Consider the following 22,063-nt stretch of genomic DNA (forward strand, 5'->3'; position numbering starts at 1 on the left):
AATGAAAAAATTATATTAAGCAGACATGCTTCACTCACAGGGAAATGCGGTGTCTGTTTTATAGCAGTATTTCAGCCATTTGGTTGAGCCAGAGGGTGTTTCTCAAGTTTTAGTTTAGTTTGTCTACCAGCACAAGGAAAATTCACCAGTGGGAGCCATTACATTTTTTTATGATAGGCCTTTCACTGCAAGAACGAAACCTCACATATGGTCATAGTTTTTTGGCATATTGATTTCACTCAGCTTAAACCAGATCATTTATTAATGTTGCTCTTGATTCTGCCTTGTTTTTGTTAAATCAAGTAAAAATTGTTAAGAACGAATGCGATTTTTATGTAGAAGCCCCCATACTTGTATCAGATTTAGCAGTTTAAGCCACCTTATGCTCAACCCCTCTTTCATCTGTGTGGAATATCTTGTCTCATCTTTCTGAGGCTACTCTTCCGACTCTTCCTTTTTCTCTAGATAAAGAAAGTCATTGTTCCTCATTTGAATTAATATGATTAAATTGTTATTCTGTGTCAGTTGATTTATTCAGCTTTTCCTCTGTGGATTTCTAGGCACATGAGCTTCCACTGGTGGCCACTGACTGCAGCAGCACAGGAGCTGGAATCCTAGTGACAAAGCCAATAAACCTGAAAAACATGAATGGAGACCAACATACACTCAACATTACATTTGACGTGCCAGTAAGTTATACTGTATAATGACCAATTATTTTTTAGTTTCTGCTGATATCAATCCCCCAAAAAAGGGGGTGGGGACACGGTGAGACATTGGTAGCGCTGTCGCCTCACAGGTAGAAGGTCCTGGGTTTGATTCCCCCTGGGACGCTGTGGTCGTTGAAGGTGTCCCACCTCATGTCTTCAGTGCCAAGTGCCCAGGTGGGCTATCTTGTGAAAGGGCCTTTCTTTGTGGAGGTTGCATGTTCTCCCTGTGCTCCCCTGGGGTTTTCTCCATACTACTTCGGTATGGACCCCCACTAAAAACATGCAGAAGATCGTCACCTGACCAGTGACAAACAAAGAACTGAAGTTGTGTGTGTGTGTGTGTGTGTGTGTGTGTGTGCGCGTGCGTGCGTGAATAAAGACGGGCTTGTCCGTCCCCCGTTTAGTTTTTGTATAAATCTTGGTTAAAACTTTGGTCATGACCCCTCCATCCTTTTCACTTTACTGCCAGAGTCAGAAGAACATCACAGCGGTCCTGAGGGAGCTGAAGGTGGTGCCCAGCAAGAGAGTATCCCGGATAGAGGTTTACACTCAGGACGATTTGAACCTGGTGCTGACGGACAAGGACAAGATAGAGTGGGAGGCCGGAGGCTTGTTGGAGAACCTGTACTATAAGCTGTATGATGAGGGAGGCAGGGAGGTAGCTCTCATTGCCGAAACAGTCTCCATGATCAAGGTATGTCTGTCTGTTGTGTTTACGTTCACTATTCCACATAAGTCTGTTTTGTGTTGTAAAAGGAACTTCAACATTTGGTTAGGCAGTAATTAAACGTTATCATTTAGTGCAGGGGTGGCCAAACTACGGCCCGCAGGCCAACTATGGCCGCTGCCCATTTTAAGTGGCCCGCCATGAATTTAGCAAAAAACAAACAAACAAACCCACAAAAAAAATCCTTTTTTGTTTTTTGTTCTCGTTTTTCCGTTTTAAACCCAAAACGAGAAAATGGGCCCATTTTTCGTTTTTTTCATTTAAAACCAAAAACGGGGAAACTTAACATACAGAAATACCCATTGTAATAGATAAGCACATCAATAAACTATGCGTCATATTTATTTATTTGTTTATTTACTTGGGTAGAAATTATATTTTTGATGGCACAGGGGTTTTCTGGTCTAATTTCCCCCCGCTTTCAGTCTAAACAAGTTGAAAACTGCCGCGCTTAATATTGTTTGGCCTGCAACTCCTTATTTTTTTTTTTTTTTTAACCTTTATTTAACCAGGTCAGTCCCATTGAGATACAAAGACCACTTTTTCAAGGGAAGCCTGGCCAAGATAGCAGCATAAAAGAAATAAAGTTACAACATTAAAACAGACAAATACCAATGCACAAACATGCAATAAAACAGACAAAAGCAGTTACAACGTTCATAAAAAACATGTGCAAATACGAAAAGAATCTACTTCTATGACCTTCATTAGATTTTTGAAAGTTCCAAGTGGAACAAGTTCCTTCAGTTTGAGGTTGCTCTGAAGTGAGTTCCAAGCTGTAGGGGCAGAATACATGAAAGCATGTTTGCCAAGATCCGTACAAATTTTGGGGACATTTAGCTGGTAGTATCGGTTGAGCGTAAGCGGTAACTACTGTGGGCTCTAGAAATATAGCCACAGAGGTACAATGGAATTAATCCAAGGATGGATTTATAGATAAACATGTACCAATGGGTGAGCCTACGTGCAGCCAGAGAGGGCCACTCAACCCTGGCATATAGGGTGCAGTGGTGAGTGAGGGCTTTACAGCCCGTGACAAACCTCAGAGCACCATGATACACAGTGTCCAGAGAATGGAGACAATAGACAGGAACATGCATATACAACAGATCACCATAGTCAAGCACAGGGAGAAAGGTGACTGCAACCAATTTCTTCCTGGCAACGAAAGAAAAGCATGACCTGTTTCGAAAGAAGAAACCCAGCTTCAGTTTCAACTTTTTCACAAGACTTTCAATGTGGAGTCTGAAAGATAAACGATCATCAATTAACACATTCACTGCCAGCCGTTTTTTTTTTACTGTAGGTAGGTTCTGCCAGAGGGTTTTTTTGAGGATTCTGGCTCATCTTTCAAGACCCGAGGATTCTTTTCTGCTAAGATTTTGTGAACACACAATATCTCAAAAGAACTAATAGAATGTGTGCTTTCTCTGTCTAAAAGAGTTAGTTTGTAGAGTTAGTAGTTATGTAAGCATTAGCAGTTGAATACAGCCTGGTTTCAGCGTCAGAAAAATTATTCAGAGATAAACGGCTTTTTGTGAAATTCGATAGAACAGTCACTTTAACCATTCATTTTTGGCATCAGTAAGACGTCAGACATCTAAACAATAGTTTTGAACAGTAATTTCCTCCATAACAGCAGGAAACCCCCCTCTGCTTCCAACTCCTCCCTCCGTGTGTGTCTTCTTGGCTGCAGCGGCCGTGTCACAAGCTCGTTGCTGCTGCTGTAACCTCGCGTCACCAGTCTCATTGCTTTGCTGCTGCTGTGCCTGTTTGCGCGGCCGCTCTTTGAGGAAGTCTGGATGGACTCGCTCGCTTCTTGGAGTTTTGGTTGAGAGCTTTGATGAAGCTTTTGCGATTCTGGTCATATTTATGCTGCGTGTTTCAAAGTGTGTTCCACCCGTAATCTATTATGCAAATTTGCAATCCCGCACCGCCAGCAATCAGCGCGAAAACGAAAGCGTTTTCGCCAATCCATTTTCATGAGAATGGCTTCAGTCACACTGCTTTTTGCTTGCCTTCCTCTAGTCAGGAAAGCACTGTCGCCACTTAGTGGGTCGGTGGAATGGGTTGTACACGTTGTACACGTCCAATACTTATATAAGAGATGTAAAAGGGTTAGATGCACATCCCACCGTCAAAAAAACAAAATCGAAAAAAAAACACGTCATTGGCAGTGAACGGTTGGATTTTGTTTGACGTAAAAACACGTCATTGGCAGTGAACGTGTTAAAATGCCCAAATACTTATAAGATGACACTAATTCGATCTGCGTGCCCTGCAGAGACAACATTTATGTTGTTTTCAAATGGCAGAAAGACCACAGATCCTCCATCTGTGGTCTTTCTGCCATTTGAAAACAACATAAATTTAGTTTTTGCTGCATTTAGGACCAGCTTTAAATCAGTTAGTTGAGACTCAACAACATTAAAAGCAGTCTGCAAATAGCCAAGGGCATGAGTGAGAGTGGATCCACAGCAATAGATTACAGTGTCATCTGCATAAAAATGGAACTTAGCATTGAGAACATTACGGCCCAGCTCATCCACATAAATGGTGAACAAAATTGGACCCAGGACTGAGCCCACGCCAGATGATACATTTAAAATGCTGGATGAGCTGCCTTCAAAGCGTACACACTGAGACCTGTCAGACAGGTAATTCACAAACCAGCCAGCTGCTTGCTCAGACAATCCAATATTAAGCAATCATTTTCTCAATATGACATGGTCCACTGTGTCAAAAGCCTTGGAAAGATCAACAAAAAGTGCTGCACAGTATTTTTTCTGATCCAGTGACTCTATTATATCATTTGTTACTTTTAGGGAGGCTGTAATAGTGCTGTGTTTTTTCCTAAAGCCAGATTATATTTTTACCATGCAGGGCTCGACGTTAACTTTTAAAAGGGGTTGCTGGAGTGGCAACCTGGCAGGAGCTTTTGGTTGCCCGAATATAAATATGGTTGCCATTTTTAGTCGCCTTATTCACCTTATATTCAGACCTTACAGTGGGCCAAATTCTTCCGGGTCCTTTTAACACTTCCGGCGGTCACTGCGCAAAATAAGAGTTGTTTTTGGAGCGGACAGTGAAAGGGTAAAATAAAGAACGTAGCCTACTACTTTGAGCTCGGTACACAGCAAGCAAGCGAGTATCCACTTTAACAGTTATTGTTCATATTGTGCTTAATTTATTAATTAAAAGCGTTATTGATAATGAAGTAGCCTATTCCTCTCATTCATGTTCAGGGATACTATGATGACAGTGGTTTGGGGCCCCCACTCTTTTTCACTCAAGATTTTGCATGGGGCCCCAAAAGGCCCAGAAGCGGCCTTGGCCCGCCTGCAATCCCTCTCTCTCTCTCTCTCTCTCTCTCTCTCTCTCTCTCTCTCTCTCTCTCTCACCCCGTATCGTATGTGACAGGCAAGGGAACTAGTAGAGGAATATAATTGCCCCCACCTCTTTTCTCAAATTAATTAATAACATTAGAGCAGACGTAGGCCTACCTCTTGCATGCCTGATCTGATCCATTCTTTACTTGATCGCTCCAGCAGCAGACGAGGCAGGGATGTAAAGCGTTCCTCATTAGATGAGGTCTTTACTGAAACTATGCCAGACGAGGTGAGGGTGTGACTAGGGTGTAAAGGGTTCCTCATTTCTCAGCACATAGTACGCGCTGTTAGAAAGTGTTTTAAGGAACTCCTAGTTGGCTGCATTCTGTAGCCTACATGCTCTGCAGTTAGCCGCGACGCACAACTATAAAGGGGCTCGCCTACTGCTGTAATCAGGAAATTCCGCACAGTCTGCGGTCTTTCTTCTTCCTACATGCACCAATCTCAAGTGAAAAGTACACACCTTTGAGCCACGGCTGTTGTCTCGGAGCACGCTCTTTGTTCGTTCTGAAATTGTCCATAGTTTACGAGTAGGTCTGTTTACTTTCCCCTCACACGGTTGTCCTCTTTTTCTCAAATGCCATGGTTTTTTCGTGCAGGTGGTTCATCTCGTTATTTGTCAGTCGAATCGTCTTTCTTGCTCGTTCATTTGTGATGTTGACACCACACCAGGTTAATGTTAGTTGGGGCTTTCACACAGCCAGACATCTGTTTGGCCATATCAAACGTGTGCTTGCAGCTGAGCCGGTGTGCGCGCAGCGTTTGACCTGAGTAAACACACCGCACGTGTCTACTGGGTTCCTTCTGGTAATTAGCAACATCGTTCCGATTGTAACAGCAATAAAATGTCAGCGTGTCACTCACAAGTATTAAAAAATATTTATTTGGTGCATATTTTGCTGTTTGCTGCTGTGCTTATTCTTTACATGTTAAAACGTGGTTGCCACTATGGCAACCAAAGGCCAAGAAATGGTTGCCTTTTTTTTTTTTTGGGTTGCCCGGGGGAACCGGGCACCCGTTAATGTCGAGCCCTGCCATGTGCGCAGCGCTGCGTGTGGTCAAGAGATGGCTTTTTAGCCATAGTCACTCACTCAGTCACTCACTCAGTCATGTCACGGAAAGAATGCTTATCTCAGGGTCGCTTGGTGAGATTCACTCTCGTTTCCCGACGGGGTGGTGTTTCAATCGTGCTGCTTAAATGTTCACCCCCGCCCACTTGCCGCGCTGCCTGGACTACCAACGAGCGCACCTATATATATATATATATATATATATATATATATATATATATATATATATATATATATATATATATACCGTATATATACACACACACACACACACAGCAACACGGCCGCAGCGTAGTCAGCCTCCGCGGTTCGGTTTGGCACGCATGTGAACGGTGGATTAATTGCACGTTTCACCATCAGTGATACTAGGGGTGCACCGATCGATCGACACGCAATCTGTATCGGCCGATTTGGACCTCAAATATGTGATCTGCTGTTTCCGATATTCCTTTAATGTTGCCGATCGCATAGCCGATCATGCTGCACGTGAGAAACATGAGGCAGCCCATTTTCATGTCTTCAATTTCCATCGTTTAACTTTCATATTGTGCTCTAACGTTTATATCATTGTGTTGCAAAGCACACGCTTTGCTTTCGTCAGTGTACTCACCTCCATGCACACACCGCACCAGACTGTCAACACACCCCTTGCGTCTTTGAATCACACAAATCAGCTGGTGATTAGAGCAGCCTCAGCAGAGAGAAGTTACCTCCAGTCCTCCCGCCTACTGAGGCATTTGCATGCTGTTAAGTCCGTGTGTATTAAAGTCCCAGATTGACACGGTGCTACTGTGGTAGTCGGGGTAGTGCACGCGCACACACAGACAATTTCCACGCAAGCATTGATGTTCCCGCGGGCACTTTGAAGGAAGCGAAAGTGTGCGGCTGAGTATGTGGATGTGCGCTCCGTTCAGACGGACTTTCTTCCTTTCTTTGGACATCAGTTGAACATGTTCTAATCCCCTTCTTCCATGTGTGCGTATATGACCAACCAGTAAGTCATTATTATGTTAATATTCCTGTATTGCATTCCCTTTTGGTTTTAGATCGATCTACCTGCAATCATTGCAATAACGTTTGTTTAGGCGTGCACTTAGTGCGGTTTGATTGTCTGTTGCGCTAATTAATGCCACTACTCAGATGGAGTTTAGCTGGTGTGTAGCTTGTGATTCTGTTGTTTCTCCCGTCATGTAACCCTGTCACCATTATGTAGATCGCACTCATAGTGCTGCTAATTATAACACTGTAACTCGGCCTCGATGGGCGGGTCGTTTTGATGTTCGTTCGATGCGGATCCCAATGTATGACGGTTATTGTGTATAACCCCGGTTCTATGAGTGGGAGCTCTTTGGCTTTAGTCATGGTTCAAGACTGGTGTTTAAGAGTAACTGACTTACAGTTTACCTAATTATCATTTATATATTATTAGTTGTTAATTATCACTATAATTGGCCTATATAACAGCAAGCTTGGTTACTGACCTGTTTGTATATTTTATTGCCTCCTTTTTCCAGACCACACACAATCCTACTATTCCTGTCATAATGCTGTAAAGAGCCTATACTGCTGTACTGTACTGAAGAGAACTGACAACTAAACGGTTGAACTCCCATCTGTCTCCTGCCTCGTGTTTTTACGGACACCCCAGGGCGTATATATATATATATCGGTGATCGGTAATCGGTGATCGGTCGATGATCGGTTGGGCAGATATTTCTCATAGGTGATCGGCAATCGGTGATCGGTGGCAAAAAACATGATCGGTGCACCCCTAAGTGATACAGTTTATGCTGCTGTCCCTTTTGACAGTAACAATTAACGTTACCTACATCGATGCAGAGGAGCAGTGATCCTAGTCTCTGGCAAGAGAGACTACAGTGATCCAAGCATGCAGTTGCAGTGAAGAAGTGCGTTACTTTACAATGGGAGGGAAAAAGAGCGAGCGACTGATTAAAGCCATCCTCTCGCCTCAAGTAAGTGACTGTGACATTGGCCATTGTCAGTGGGCACACTGGGCGTTGTCATCATTGAAATTAGGGATGCACACAATTAATCGAAGATCGATTACTCGCTCGTTAAGGATTTACTCGAGCATGTGAAAATGTACTCGATCAAAACAAAACAAAAAGCAACGTGCATTCTGTCAGTAGAACAGTGTTTTCAAATCATTTTTCAATGATCCTCCAGAGGGCGCAATGATATCACTGTAACAGATTGTTCAGTGTGTATGCGAGGCTCTGTGTTTGTCCCCTCGAGAGTTGCCGTAGAACAGGAAGTGTGGGGAAGAACAGTGAAGCTTATGTTGTTGACGACTGTACTAGCTGTCTGAGAATAAATGTGGAAGCGTGTTATAACATTACAGCCTGACTCTCGTTTATTGTTATATTAACAAAGTGTAAGTAATAGGCGGACTCGGACACTACATCACTATAGCCATTTTCAGACAAGTCATAAGAAAGGAGGAGATACTGCCGTATGTAAATACTGTGAATCGGTGTACAGCTACATGATGACGACGTCAATGCTCTATCACTTGAACAGTGTTCATTCTGATAAATTGGCTGGCTATGCTATGCCATGCTGTGAGAAATATACAATATGTTGCTGTATAAATAAAGGTTATTAATCAAATAACTTCACTGTCGTACAGTGTAGCTTCACCAAAATCACACCACACATAAATGACGACCTGCTGGTTATACTACAGCACTAACTTTGGAAACAGATGATTTTGCATGACTTTTTTTGTGGCTGATCCTAAAAACTGTATCACCGTCATGTTTACTGCTGACCCTCCAATGTTTGTTCTGGCTGTGCATCAGGTTAACTGGACAAGAGATGTAAGTATGGAGGATCTGGCCCAGGGGAAGCTGCCCAATGTTCACGTGCCAACGCTGGTACAGGAGGAGCGCTTCTTCCAGGTGTCCTACCAAGACCAAAATGTGTCTGTAAACACCTCCTTCACGATAGTGTAAGCCCTATACCAACACAGAATTGTCATTCACCATTTGTAAGTTTAATATCCAAACTGCATCTGTTTATTAAGTTAATATCTCTGCTTGTTTTGTATTTAGGCCTCGTCCAGATGAACCTGCACAGTTGAAAGTCACGCTGAGTCAAAGCACAGTGAGGATGGGGCAAACCCTACCTGGAAAGATCAGTGAGTTTGAAGCTGATTACAGAAAATCACAGAATAATCTTGTCTTCTTTTGTCTTTAAAGCCCCCCTCCAGTGTGTTTTGTCATTTTTAAGATATTTCATGTTTACAGTAGCTGTGTTTTTCCCTGCTCTGTGCTAAAAACGGGTGGTGATGTCAGACATTATGTTGTCTAACCAGTGACGTGTCATAGACAAATACAATACTTGTAGTAGTAGTAGTAGTTTATTTGTCATTGCATAAGAATTTACACAACGAAATTCCAGGCTCCTCATCGTGCAACCATTCAATACAATACAATACAATCACCAATTAAATAACAATTCACCAAAGCAATTCACCAGGCGCCACAGTATATAGACACAGACTATTAATAGTAGCAGCAGTATGATAAATAGTATATAGTAATAATAAAGTCTGTGATAAATGGCAATAGTATAATAATTATAGTATGGCATACATAATTTTTTAATAATTATTTAATAGTTTGAGGTATGGTAGTAATATAGTTCATGATAATAGCAGCAGTGTGATAATCTATAGTATCTAATAATAATGATAATGGTATGATAATTTACAGTATATAATAATAATGACGTGAGGAACAGATGAGTGGTTATTTGGAAAGTGATTTGTTGAGTAGTGTGACGGCCTTTGGGTAAAAAGAGTTCTGGAGTCTGGATGTGCGTGTTTTGAGTGATCTGTATCGCCTACCGGAAGGAAGGAGGGTGAACAGGTGATGACCGGGGTAACTTACGGTAAATACCATCTGCCGTTAGCTAGGTGTTCACCGTTAGCCGCTACGTTTGCTAACTAAGTGTTCACCAGGCTCAAAACGTGCGATAGTCACTTTTAACCAGTTCGAATTACACTCTTTGCATAAAGTCCTTCAGGTTTGATATCTGTTGGCCGGTTTGTTGACAATGAGCGAGATTTTGACTTCTAAAATAATTTTCACAGAGATATGACCGGAACCGTTTTATCCCAGAGTATACTGCAGACAAGATGAGAAGCTGCTCTGCTTCTTTTACAACAGCGCATGCAGTCATTATGTTGCAGTGCAACATGAGTGGAACAATCTTCGATTCTTATCAATCTAAGATCTTTCTCACAAATAGTGACGTTGCTTGTTACAGTGCGAGCGCATATACGTTTAATCGAACATCAACGTGAAACAGGTAGGAAAAACTGACTGGAGGGGGCTTTAGGGATGTAGTTGCACTCCAGCTGAGAAACTGTGTGTTCCTCTTATAGACTTAGAGCTTGTGGACCAGTATGGAAATGTAACCAAGACGCTAACCTCCGCCTGTGTGGACCACACCACTGTGGAAGCTGAGGGTCTGGACAAGTCAACTGTAGCTTTGACATGGCAGGTGTGAACAAAGATACATGAATACATGAATGAATCTCTATTGAAACTTAACTCAAACTGCAGAGGTATGCATTAAACGAATAGTTCACCCCAAAATTAAAATTCAGTCGTTATCTACTTAGGCCCATGTCAGTCAAAACTGTTGAAGTTTGTAGTATTACCAAATGCACAGTGAGTTAGAACCTGTAGTTCCATCTACTTTACCAAACTATTGAAGTTAACGCAAAAACAAATTACAGCTAAAAAAAGAAGCATATATTTCCATCCAATTCCTCCACACAGTTCATGCAGTATAATTGAAGTATTTTGTGGACAGTCAACTGCACTGCGGGTCCAAAAGTCATATTTACCTCATTATCGCCTATATTTTCCTCAGTAACAATGTTTTGTTCGAGGACATGCCAACAGTTGTCCATGCACAATCAGGGATTCCGCTAGGCATTTTTTCAGACTGCCAATGCGGCTGGTAACGTTCCAGAATTCCGGCCATATAGAATATATACCGGCCACTATTAAAAAAAGGATGTTATCAAATAATTGTTTCCTAAATAAACGTTTCTAATCCATTTATTTCTCTGTAGTCTATTCTTTATAGCCTCTATAGTCAATCTTTATTCCAGTGTTGTCATTAAGATGCCGACTTTGCAGCAAGAAAATTGTTGGCAAAATTGGAGGCATATATCCGCTGTGTAGTCGTTCCTAGTTCTTAGCTGTAAAAACATAGCCCCAATAACTTGTAATAGTTTTGGAGAAAGCTGAGATGGAATTACAGGACCTAACTTGTGGTGTTGTGATGCGGTTTGGTTGTCCTACAAGGCTCGATGGAGTTCCGACTGACATCGTGGTGAGTAGGTGATGAGTGAATTTTAATTTGGGGATCAACTATTCCTTGAAGTCTCAAGCCATAGTAATGCAAATGTCCTCACTCTGTGTGTTGAAACCAGGAGAGCAGCCATTCAATCGTGGTGACAGGCATGCGGTTCCACTCCGGCCCCCCTGGCTCCAAAGAGCTGCAGTTCACCTGCAGCGGCTTTGTGGAACATGTCAGGATCGTAGTGACTGCTGGGAACCCTGCACAGCTTACACTGGTCAAAGGGCCAGAGCAGGTAAGAAAGAGTTTTGATAGAGTTTGAGCTCCTAGCTGTGACTGTGAGTCGTGTTGTTTATCCATTTTCAACAGCCCAGACTAACTAATCCAACATGCTTTTTATATACAAGCCTTTGCAGGTGTTGAATGAACATGGCATCCCCACACCTTTCCACATCCAGCTTTGTGACGAGTGGGGGAACCCCTCCCCAGACCAGAGGGTTGTGGTGACACTGAAGTCATCCTCAGCACTGAAGGTTAGCTTGATGAGGAATACAGATAGATTTGCACTTATTTTAAAAAGCCAATCACGGTCAGGAACTCCCAAGTTGTACTGTGTGATCTAATCGGACATAACTATGACGTCGTCTTGTTATTATTCCAGGTGGATTTGAATTTTGTTTCACAACCAGTAGACATAGAGGGGAAAGCTGCTTTCACTGTTCAAAGTGTGAGCGGACCAAAGTGAGTGTTGACTTTTAACTGTAGCTCCTAGTGACTTAATATCCCTGAACCATCAGTGGGCAGTGTTCATCATACCCTGTCACTCCTCTAGGGGGGAGTATCAGCTGGTGTTTCAAGGGGCCTTCTACAAGAGACCCATCCCAGGGCCGTCAGTGAACCTCACTGTCATCCCCAATCCCAACAAACCTGTCAGCCTGTCGGTGGAGTACGACACCAATGCTAAGTTTCCTGCAGGAGGAACCCTCCCAGGTTTGCATTTGTATTACTGCTGCGTTCTCTGTTTGTGAGCCTCTAGCGTTCCCTGCTTCATTTCATTTTATGCAACCAAAAGTAAGGATGGCTGCATGTTTTTCTGTTTGTTCAGTGTTCTCAGTGACTGTGGTGTCAGATGAGGGAAGCCCGATAAAGACTTTCAACCCTGCTGCTGTAACCATGTGGCTCTGGAAGGCAGAGGTATCAGGAACACCCATGGGAACACCACCTCTAGGGGTGAGTGACTGACAGGGGCTGATATAGCTTTTGTCTTAAGTACTAATGATTGATTGCAATTGCAGTCCTATGTTGCTGACTCATTGCTGGTTACTAATAAAAAATAGAGTCCGCACACTTGCAGCTGCTCCCAAATATTTCATTGGAGCAGCTGCCAGTGTGCGGACTCTATTTTTTATCACTCACTTGCACTTTGGTCCTGCACCTGGTTTTAACCCTTCACTGCTGGATGTGCATGCCTTTTTGTACATTTTTCTCATTGCTGGTTACTACCTACTTCTCTTGTCAAGACCACTCAAATGAAGTGCAGTAAGCCCATGGAGAATGAAAAGGATGACTGTCTTCACTTCAGGTAAAATGGTGTTAGATCCTATCTATATCCGTTAATACAAGATATTTAGCAAAATTGCATGTACCCTAATGTTATTGTTGTGTGTTACATCTCAGAGATAAAGCCATCCCGGACCATGTTGGAAAGCACACCATCCAGTTTTCTCTAGGTGTAGACCAAAAAACAGTCCTATATAGTCCTAAGGTTGGTTGAACCTACATCAGCAGTATCAGACATCACCGCGCCTTGATATGTTAAAATAACAATAAAATTCAAATAAATAACAAACATATGTATATGATCTCCAGTTTGTTTCCTTCATATCTGGTTTAGAGGTCAACTGCTGTTCATTTTGAGTTGTTGAAGCATTTTTCCCTCTCTCCTAGTACATAATAAACGTGGTGGCCAATGATCCTGTCAAACTGGCCCCCGACATTAAGCCATCAACCCCAGTTGTTTCCAACAGTGACGTTATTGCCAATCGTACCTTGGTGGAGAATATGACTCTGAGGATAATGGTGAGCTTACATCCTTGTGGACCAGGAGCATGTCAAATCTTTCATCGCTAATGTTTACATTTTGCAATGCCACTCAAAAATGTAGCGGGAACAACTTTACCTAACAGCTTTGTATCATTACAAAATCAGTAGTAAATGGCATTCATTTAGTTTGACAGTTATTGAGAGTTGATTTGAGTTAAGTTGTGGACCAGGGATGTAATTTGTGCATGAATAACATCACTGGTCCACAACTTACCTCAAATCAACTCTCAATAGAGAGGAAAAGTGAACGTCACTTCCTGCTTCAGCACTGCACCAGAGATTTTCTTCCGCAATTTATTAACCCATAGACATTTCGTAAAATGCTTATAAAAATAGTTTTACTTGGTCAAACCAAACAGTTCAGCTATATTTAGAATCAGGAGAAACCATAGAACATTCCACTCGGACCAAAACAAAACAAAAACATTAAAAAAATATTTTCTTTAAACCCGCATATTTTTATGTTTTGGTCCGAGTGAAATGTTATGCGATCTCTCCTGTTTCTAATTATATCTGTACCGTTTGGTTTGAACAAGTAAAACTTTTTATAAGCATTTTACAGAATGTTTATGGGAAAATAAATGGAGGATGAAAATCCGGAACAGTGCTGAAGCAGGAAGTGACGTTCCACTTTTGTTCTCTATAACTGTCCAACTAAATTAATGCCTGCAAAACTGTTTAGTTTTCGGATATACTACTGATTTTGTAATGATACAAAGCTGTTTGAAAATCGGCGGAGTGTTCCTTTAAATATTAAAATTTTTAAGTTGTTATACTGTAGGTTTGTATATGATCTGATCTGATCTCACTCTCTGAGTTGGTTGATCGATTCCAGGATAAATATTGTAACCCGACGGGGGCAGAGCTGGAGGGCAAGGTGGTGGTTTCGATAAAGAACTCCAGTGGGGACAGCAGCAAAGGTCTCCCTCTGTTTGAAGGCAAGACCAGTACTCTTCAGTTCGACTTGTTGGAGGGAAAGGTCCATATCACTGTGAGTACTGTAGCTGCTCCTAATAGAGAGTATGGTTGGGTATAAATGTACCACAAACTCTGCATTTTGGTTTTTAAGGATCCCATAACTTTCTAAAATGTAATAATTTATTCATGTAGCACTTTTCTAAAAACAATTTACAAAGTCCTTCACACAGCAGCATCAACCAAGACAATACAGTGGTAATAAAACAACAGTAAATAAAAGCAACGAGAACTGTAAGAACAGTAAAAGAAGAGAACTAAATAAAATAATTTGAGGAGCGTCTGTCTGTCTCTCTCTCTCTCTCTCTCTCTCTGTCTCTCTCTCTGTCCTTCGCGTATCTCGAGAACCGTTGGTCGGATCGACTTGAAACTCGGGGAGTGCGCTGATGGTGACCCGACGGAGTGCGGTGCCCTGTTTTCGTGCGATTCGGACACGAAACACGTTCGATATTAATACATTTGTGTTCAATCAAGCGTGTGCCCCTTCAAGCCCTGGCTTATCTGGGCTAAGTGTCAACACTGCTGTGAGTACAGTCGTTGAGTAAGTCAACATGAGTCCTTGAGATTGAATGGGGGGGGGGGTGTTAAGTAAACATGAGAGAGAGGGCAGAGAATGGTAGGAGGACATGTATGTGTAAGCTGAATAAGCAGCATTAATATTCAAGTCTGCCATGAATAAAATCAAGGGGAAATAATCAGTAGAGCTCGGTGATCTTAGTTAAGTGAGATTTCGAAGAGATTTTTACGTGGCTATAATGGTAGGCTATAATGAGTCACGCATTCATAAATAATATCCTCTAGGGCAGTGGTTCTCAAATGGGGGTCCATGGCACTTTGCCAGGGGGTCCGCGAAACGTTTTCAGGGGGGGGGACTTTTTGTGTGTGCAAAAGCTTCATAGTTCAACGAAAATATGTTATGCTTTAAATCTAAAATGGTTCATGGATTACATTCTAATCTGACAAACCTATAAATTTAATTGTCAAGCACGTTAGCATGGAAACAAGCTGAGCCCAAAATCACAAATCAGAATGAGGGGGTCCCCGGTATATTTTATATCTTATAAGGGGTCCTTGGCTGAAAAACATTTGAGAACCTCTGCTCTAAAGCAGAGGTTCTCAAATGTTCTCAAAAGCCAAGCCATCCAGTTCCATTGTATTCAAGAGAAGGCAGAAACTCTGCGGCCGGTATCTCCAAAACTCGGGCAACTAATGCTTCCCACACACTAGAGGATAAAATGCCCGATTTAATGCCCGATTCCCCTCGGGGGGGCGTGGCCCGATTCGAGGCTAGTCTCAACCGATTTTTTGTCAAAATAATTGTCAAGTGTCTGGTGTCAATAAATTATTGATTGAATCAGAGCCTGCCCGATCTCGAATCGGGCATATCAAACATGTTTGATTTTTACGATGGCTGTCTCCCGACGGAACCCCCAATAGCCAATGAGAGGGAGCAGACCGGGACCCGTCGACGCGTCATACCCGGATGTTAATGCAGCGCTCACAACAAACGAGCAACAGCAGAGCCATGTAGCTCCTCTCTCCCCAGCATCCTCACAGCAGCTTCAAACAGGGTGGACAGCGGCGGATGGCTCTCCAGACATGTGCCGAGCGGAGCGGTTTGTTTGCTTCAAGGGAGCGGATATGCTGTAATATGAGCGAGGTGTCCGCCTGCTTGAAGTGGACCCGCCGCTCGGTGCATGTTTGGAGAGTCATCTGCTGTTGTCTGTGGGGAAAAAAATGCGGTTTTGTGGGATATAAACAGCCTACAGTCTAGTTGCTGGAATCGCTTTGAGTGTGTACTTCAAACGGCTGGTGTGTGGTCTCGCAGTCTGGCCGAATCGTCTAGTGTGTGCGTTCAGGCGATTTTAATATTAAAATCTGATGAAATTGTCCTTATGTCTGTGGTCTCTCATCATTTTAAAATCGGTTAAGATTTGAAAATCCTCTAGTGTGTAGGCAGCGTAACACAAAACGATATAGATGGATAAATAGCACTACAGGTGAGAGGAAAAATATGTATTTTGGATTTTAGGGTGAGCTGTCCCTTTAAGTTAACGGAGAGCCTTTTCCTTTTCTTATTTGTTTCTTATGTTGTATCTGTATTGATATTTTGTATTTATGTGGACATGTTCACAATTTCAAAAAAAGAGCATCTCATTATGGATTATGGATCTGTATAAATGGAATAGAGTGCATAGTATGTACATACATTATATGTGTATATATATATATTGGCATGCTCAAATAAAACACATTTGAAACTAATAATTGTGTATGTTCTCTGCAGAGGCTGACTATCATTGAGAATAGCCCTGGTCAGGATGGCAGTGAGTATATTCTGCACTTCAAACCTGACATCCAGAGTTCTCCTGGCTCCTGGCTGCCCCTGGCTCCTTTCGAGCTCGTCTTCCGTTTTTACAATGGTATAGTACCAAACTTTTGGAATAACTCTGCAATATCAAGTCAAACAACTCATCAGCTGGGCTGAAGTAGTATACATGAATATTAAACATGACCGCTTTAACACTCACTCAGATTTTACATACAGTGTTTCATGAGATGTTTTCATCATGGATCAAATTGTATTTGAGTGAGATCGAGTCAAAAAATTAAGCTCAGTGAAAACAGGCTTTTTACAAGTGCCACAGTTTAAAGTTTGAGAATTAACTTAGTTATTTTGGTTTTCTTCCTCTTGTTTAGATACAGAGAACCAACAGAAGATGTCTGAACTGTCCAAAAAGAAGGATAAGCTCACTGCTGCTATTACCGCATACAACGTGTTCTTTGACGGTCAAAAACAACTCCTCGACGTGCTCACCAGTATGATTTTTGCATTTAAATAAGCTGGTGTGTGTGTGTGTGTGCGTGCGTGCGTGTGCGTGTGCGTGTGTGCACGTTCGTGTGTCTGTGTGTGTGTGTGTTTTCATGTTTGTTTTGCTTCTGGAGACATGTTTTCTGATTGCATTTATTCTCATTTTTATCCCAGCTCAACACCAGGATGCAAGTAAGAAAGAGGCCATCCTTAAAACCGAGCTTGAGAAAAGACACTTGAATGTGGCACAATTAGCATCTGTAAGCTTTTGATTATATCCACATTTTGCCTGTACATGTATACAAATGTACCTTATCTCTCTCTCTCTGTGTACCTGTGAACAGAGAGCCATAGGCTAGTTGTCTGTGTGTCTCTCTCTCTCTCTCTCTCTTTCTCTCTCTATATATATATATATATATGCGTGTGTGTGCGAGCGTGTGCGTGTATAGAGATGACATTGGCATATTTATATTTCATTGTAGATGCCAAATATTGAAAAAGTCCTAAAACAGAAGGCTACTGACGCCGAGAGGATTAAGAATACGCCCAGAAGAGAGTGCACCATCCCTGATCCCTTCAGGGGAGGACAGGATGTGTTGGGAAAGGTAAAGTAATGAGAAAGAGAGACTCTTTCCTTTCTCCATCTCCTTAACAGATATGGTGTTTCTGGGTCCATCTCCTTAACAGATATGGTGTTTCTAGGTCCATCTCCTTAACAGATATGGTGTTTCTAGGTCCATCTCCTTAACAGATATGGTGTTTCTAGGGAGGAATTTGCTTCTATGTTTTCATTGTTTTACCTTTTTGCCTTTTTAAATGCAGGTCGGCCATCTGGCCCTGGTGGAGGATGATGCGGCGGCTGTGGTTGTCTCCTGGCATATCATGGGTGACATGGACTGTGTCATCACCCAGACAACAGCTGCAGCACGGAGGATCTATGACCATACCAATGGCAGGCAGCAGGTCATGCCCCTGGACAGTGTGTACTGCAATCAAAGCAACAGGTACAGTAGACCTCCAGGCCGGATGCATAACACTTTGTTCACATCCCCACACATTGTCGGATGACACAGAGGAAGGACCCCCCTTTTCCCCTTCCTCAAAATATTGCGGTAAAAGAATGTCAACATAGCCAGAAGTAGGAAGAATATACATTGGATATCAAAAGTCTACACACAGCTTTCAACTTTATGGTTTTTATTGCCTTGAGCAGTGGTTCTCAAAGTGGGGACCCCTAGGCGTCCTTGAGGAGGTTCCAGGGGGTCCCCAGCTCAAAGGGGAATCATTTACTTTCACTACTAGTGGACCCGTGGGAGTTAGACCCCATCTTGGGAGTTAGACATCATTAGGTAATTAGGGCAATTACCCAATTAAAAAATCAGACTCCATCAGGTCACCCGCACGGGTGCTCTTTACACTTCCTGAAAATTTCAGCCCGATCGCACGTAAAATGGCATAGCTGTGGTCGGACAAGATTCTACTTACACACACACGGACACTTCTCATTCTTATTAGTAGACATGGGCTGCACGATATACAGTATCGTTTAAATATTGTCATCACAATGTGCGTATGATATACAGTATCGTTTAAATATCGTCATCACAATGTGCGTATGATATACAGTATCGTTTAAATATCGTCATCACAATGTGCGCATGCGCAATAGTCACATCGCAGGACGTGCAATGTCAAAAGCAAATTAACTCGTCATGTTGCTTGATAAACTCTCACTTTAGGGAACCACGTCGCACAAATCCACAACCTTCTCCTTTCTTTCTCCGACGGGATTCTGTAAAACACAAGCCAGGCGTGTCTCCTCGTCGGTTTAGTGCAACCGATAGCACAACAGGTAGGCTATCCGGCACTTTGGCTGAACAAACAGCGTGAGTCGACTCGCAGGCAACGGAATGAACAAGTTTTTTTTTGACCGCCAGGTGGGCGTTCCCGGCAGCACGTAACGCCCCTTGAAAGCTATGAATAGTAGACTAGCAATTTTGTGCACTACGCGCGCTCGATTCCTAGGCTCGCCCGTCCTGCAACTCGACCGCTACGCATCGCATATGCAGCTCGGCTATATGGCCTCGCCCGCAGCTCGACTGCTGCGTGCCCTCGCCTGCTCTATTGGCACCAGGAAGGATGACATCAATGATGTCATCACTGATGTCATCACATCATTATGTAATTGGGGCAATCACCTAATTAAAAGATCCGGCTCCGTCAGGTCAGTGGTTCTCAAATGGGGGTCCGGGGACCCCCAGGGGTCCTTGAGGGGGTTCCAGGGGGTCCCCAGCCAAAATGGGGGTAATGTATTTTCGCTATATTTCCATTCATAACACAATTACTATTTTGGTCATGGGTTTTATACACTTTCTGTAACAACACATCTAAAAGCATCAATCTTATTATCATGTGGGGGACCTTGGGACAAAATCCTATCAAATGGGGGTCCCTGGTCTCATTTTTGTCAGTTTAGGGGTCCTTCATGTGAATTTTTTTTAGAACCACTCCGTCAGGTCACCCGCAGAGGTGCTCTTTACACTTCCTGCAAGTTTCATTTTCAGCCTGTAACACAACATAGCTGTGGCCGGACAAAATTCTCAATTAAAAAGTGGCTGATTTTTATTATTTTTTTACAAATGTATTGATATACTGATATGTGTAATTCTACTGATATTCTGTTGTGTGTATCTCTATGGTGTTGTGCACTGGTTGTTGATGTAGTTCTGTTGTTGGGAGTGCGGTTTTATAATTATGTTTATGTTTGTTGTGCCGCCGTCTTTTCCCGCCCAGGGACAACATATGCTAATTAGCTAATAGCTATTTCCGCTGCAATATATTTATTGTGCATTGCCCCTGTCAAATAAAGAATAAAGATAACAGTCCTGCAGTTATTTTAAAGTTGATGTTGGGTTCTTGGTAGCTTCAGATAAGCCTCTTTGCCGTCCGTTTGGGGGAACAGATCTAGTGAGGCTCTGGTATTTCCTGCACTCCTTGATTATGGTCTTCACTGTGTTCCAGGGTATATTTAAGGACTTGCTTATATTCCTCTCCTAATCCCAACCTTCAAGCAATAATCATTTCTGGATCTTCTCTTCTGTGGTGGCTCCTTGTTGCCCAGGCTTGTCTCTGCTGACAGCCACTGTGCAACAAATAAACTTTTGGTGAAATCCTGCTTTTAATTGATCTAATTAGTCACTTTAGTAGGTGACTCAGGTGAAGGTTAATTAGCTTTGTGCATGCTTTGAAATGTGGTTAATTAAATTGGGAACACAATTACAATCCCCTTATACTAGGTGGGTGCATACTTTTACAACCAAGGTGTTTTAAATGTTCATCTTCTTAGCCTTTTTTTTTATGCCTCCGCCGGCGAAGCCAGGCCGAAGGCATTATGGATCCGGGTTGTCCGTCCGTACGTACGTACGGCCGGATGTCCGTCCGTCCGTCCGTACGGATGTTTGTTAACGCCATATCTGAGGAACGCCTTGACGGAATTTCATCAGATTCGCCTTAAACATTCACTTAGGCTCAAGGATGATCTGATTAGATTTTGGTGGTCAAAGGTCAAGGTCACTATGACCTCTCGAACGCCATTTTCAAGCTTGTTAACGCGATATCTGAGGAACGCCTGGACGGAATTTCATCAGATTCGCCTTAAACATTCACTTAGGCTCAAGGATGATCTGATTACATTTTGGTGGTCAAAGGTCAAAGGTCAAGGTCACTGTGACCTCTCGAACGCCATTTTCAAGCTTGTTAACGCGATATCTGAGGAACGCCTGGACGGAATTTCATCAGATTCGCCTTAAACATTCACTTAGGCTCAAGGATGATCTGATTAGATTTTGGTGGTCAAAGGTCAAGGTCACTGTGACCTCTCCAACGCCATTTTCAAGCTTGTTAACGCGATATCTGAGGAACGCCTGGACGGAATTTCATCAGATTCGCCTTAAACATTCACTTAGGCTCAAGGATGATCTGATTACATTTTGGTGGTCAAAGGTCAAAGGTCAAGGTCACTGTGACCTCTCGAACGCCATTTTCAAGCTTGTTAACGCCATATCTGAGGAACGCCTGGACGGAATTTCATCAGATTCGCCTTAAACATTCACTTAGGCTCAAGGATGATCTGATTAGATTTTGGTGGTCAAGGTCACTGTGACCTCTCGAACGCCATTTTCAAGCTTGTTAACGCGATATCTGAGGAACGCCTGGACGGAATTTCATCGGATTCGCCTTAAACATTCACTTAGGCTCAAGGATGATCTGATTTGATTTTGGTGGTCAAAGGTCAAAGGTCAAGGTCACTGTGACCTCTCGAACGCCATTTTCAAGCTTGTTAACGCGATATCTGAGGAACGCCTGGATGGAATTTCATCAGATTCGCCTTAAACATTCACTTAGGCTCAAGGATGATCTGATTAGATTTTGGTGGTCAAAGGTCAAAGGTCAAGGTCACTGTGACCTCTCGAACGCCATTTTCAAGCTTGTTAACGCGATATCTGAGGAATGCCTGGACGGAATTTCATCAGATTCACCTTAAACATTCACTTAGGCTCAAGGATGATCTGTTTAGATTTTGGTGGTCAAAGGTCAAGGTCACTGTGACCTCTCAAACGCCATTTTCAAGCTTGTTAACGCGATATCTGAGGAACGCCTGGACGGAATTTCATCAGATTCGCCTTAAACATTCACTTAGGCTCAAGGATGAACTGATTCCATTTTGGTTATCAAAGGTCAAAGGTCAAGGTCACAGTGACCTAACAAATGCCATTTTCAAGCTCGGTAACGCCATATCTCAGTAACACATTGACTAAATTTCTTCACATTTGGCTCAAATATCCAATTCTGCACAGAAACGCCTTGATGCAATTTCTTCCTATTTGGCTCCAACATCCACTTGGACTCAAGAATGAACTAATGGCGGAGGCATAAGT

The 22,063-nt window shown here is 42.6% G+C and overlaps 1 protein-coding gene across 1 annotated transcript in view; it reads left to right on the forward strand.

Annotated features, from left to right (window-relative positions):
- smchd1 (structural maintenance of chromosomes flexible hinge domain containing 1) overlaps window positions 1-22,063 on the forward strand; it is a gene marked incomplete at its 5' end in the record, with an annotated part of 72,510 nt that overhangs the window by 44,929 nt on the left and 5,518 nt on the right. Inside the window, 19 exons of the mRNA XM_083663356.1 lie at window positions 561-689; window positions 1,180-1,404; window positions 8,719-8,867; window positions 8,971-9,056; window positions 10,308-10,426; window positions 11,370-11,531; window positions 11,644-11,769; window positions 11,898-11,977; window positions 12,069-12,226; window positions 12,342-12,466; window positions 12,757-12,818; window positions 12,914-13,001; window positions 13,184-13,315; window positions 14,175-14,330; window positions 16,602-16,737; window positions 17,015-17,134; window positions 17,301-17,386; window positions 17,609-17,731; window positions 17,949-18,130. Coding sequence (XP_083519482.1) covers window positions 561-689; window positions 1,180-1,404; window positions 8,719-8,867; window positions 8,971-9,056; window positions 10,308-10,426; window positions 11,370-11,531; window positions 11,644-11,769; window positions 11,898-11,977; window positions 12,069-12,226; window positions 12,342-12,466; window positions 12,757-12,818; window positions 12,914-13,001; window positions 13,184-13,315; window positions 14,175-14,330; window positions 16,602-16,737; window positions 17,015-17,134; window positions 17,301-17,386; window positions 17,609-17,731; window positions 17,949-18,130 — 2,444 coding nt within the window. The remainder of the gene's footprint in view (window positions 1-560; window positions 690-1,179; window positions 1,405-8,718; window positions 8,868-8,970; window positions 9,057-10,307; window positions 10,427-11,369; window positions 11,532-11,643; window positions 11,770-11,897; window positions 11,978-12,068; window positions 12,227-12,341; window positions 12,467-12,756; window positions 12,819-12,913; window positions 13,002-13,183; window positions 13,316-14,174; window positions 14,331-16,601; window positions 16,738-17,014; window positions 17,135-17,300; window positions 17,387-17,608; window positions 17,732-17,948; window positions 18,131-22,063) is intronic.

The sequence above is a fragment of the Poromitra crassiceps genome, assembly GCF_964638095.1.
Source record: "Poromitra crassiceps genome assembly, chromosome: 2".
Classification (NCBI taxonomy): domain Eukaryota; kingdom Metazoa; phylum Chordata; class Actinopteri; order Beryciformes; family Melamphaidae; genus Poromitra; species Poromitra crassiceps.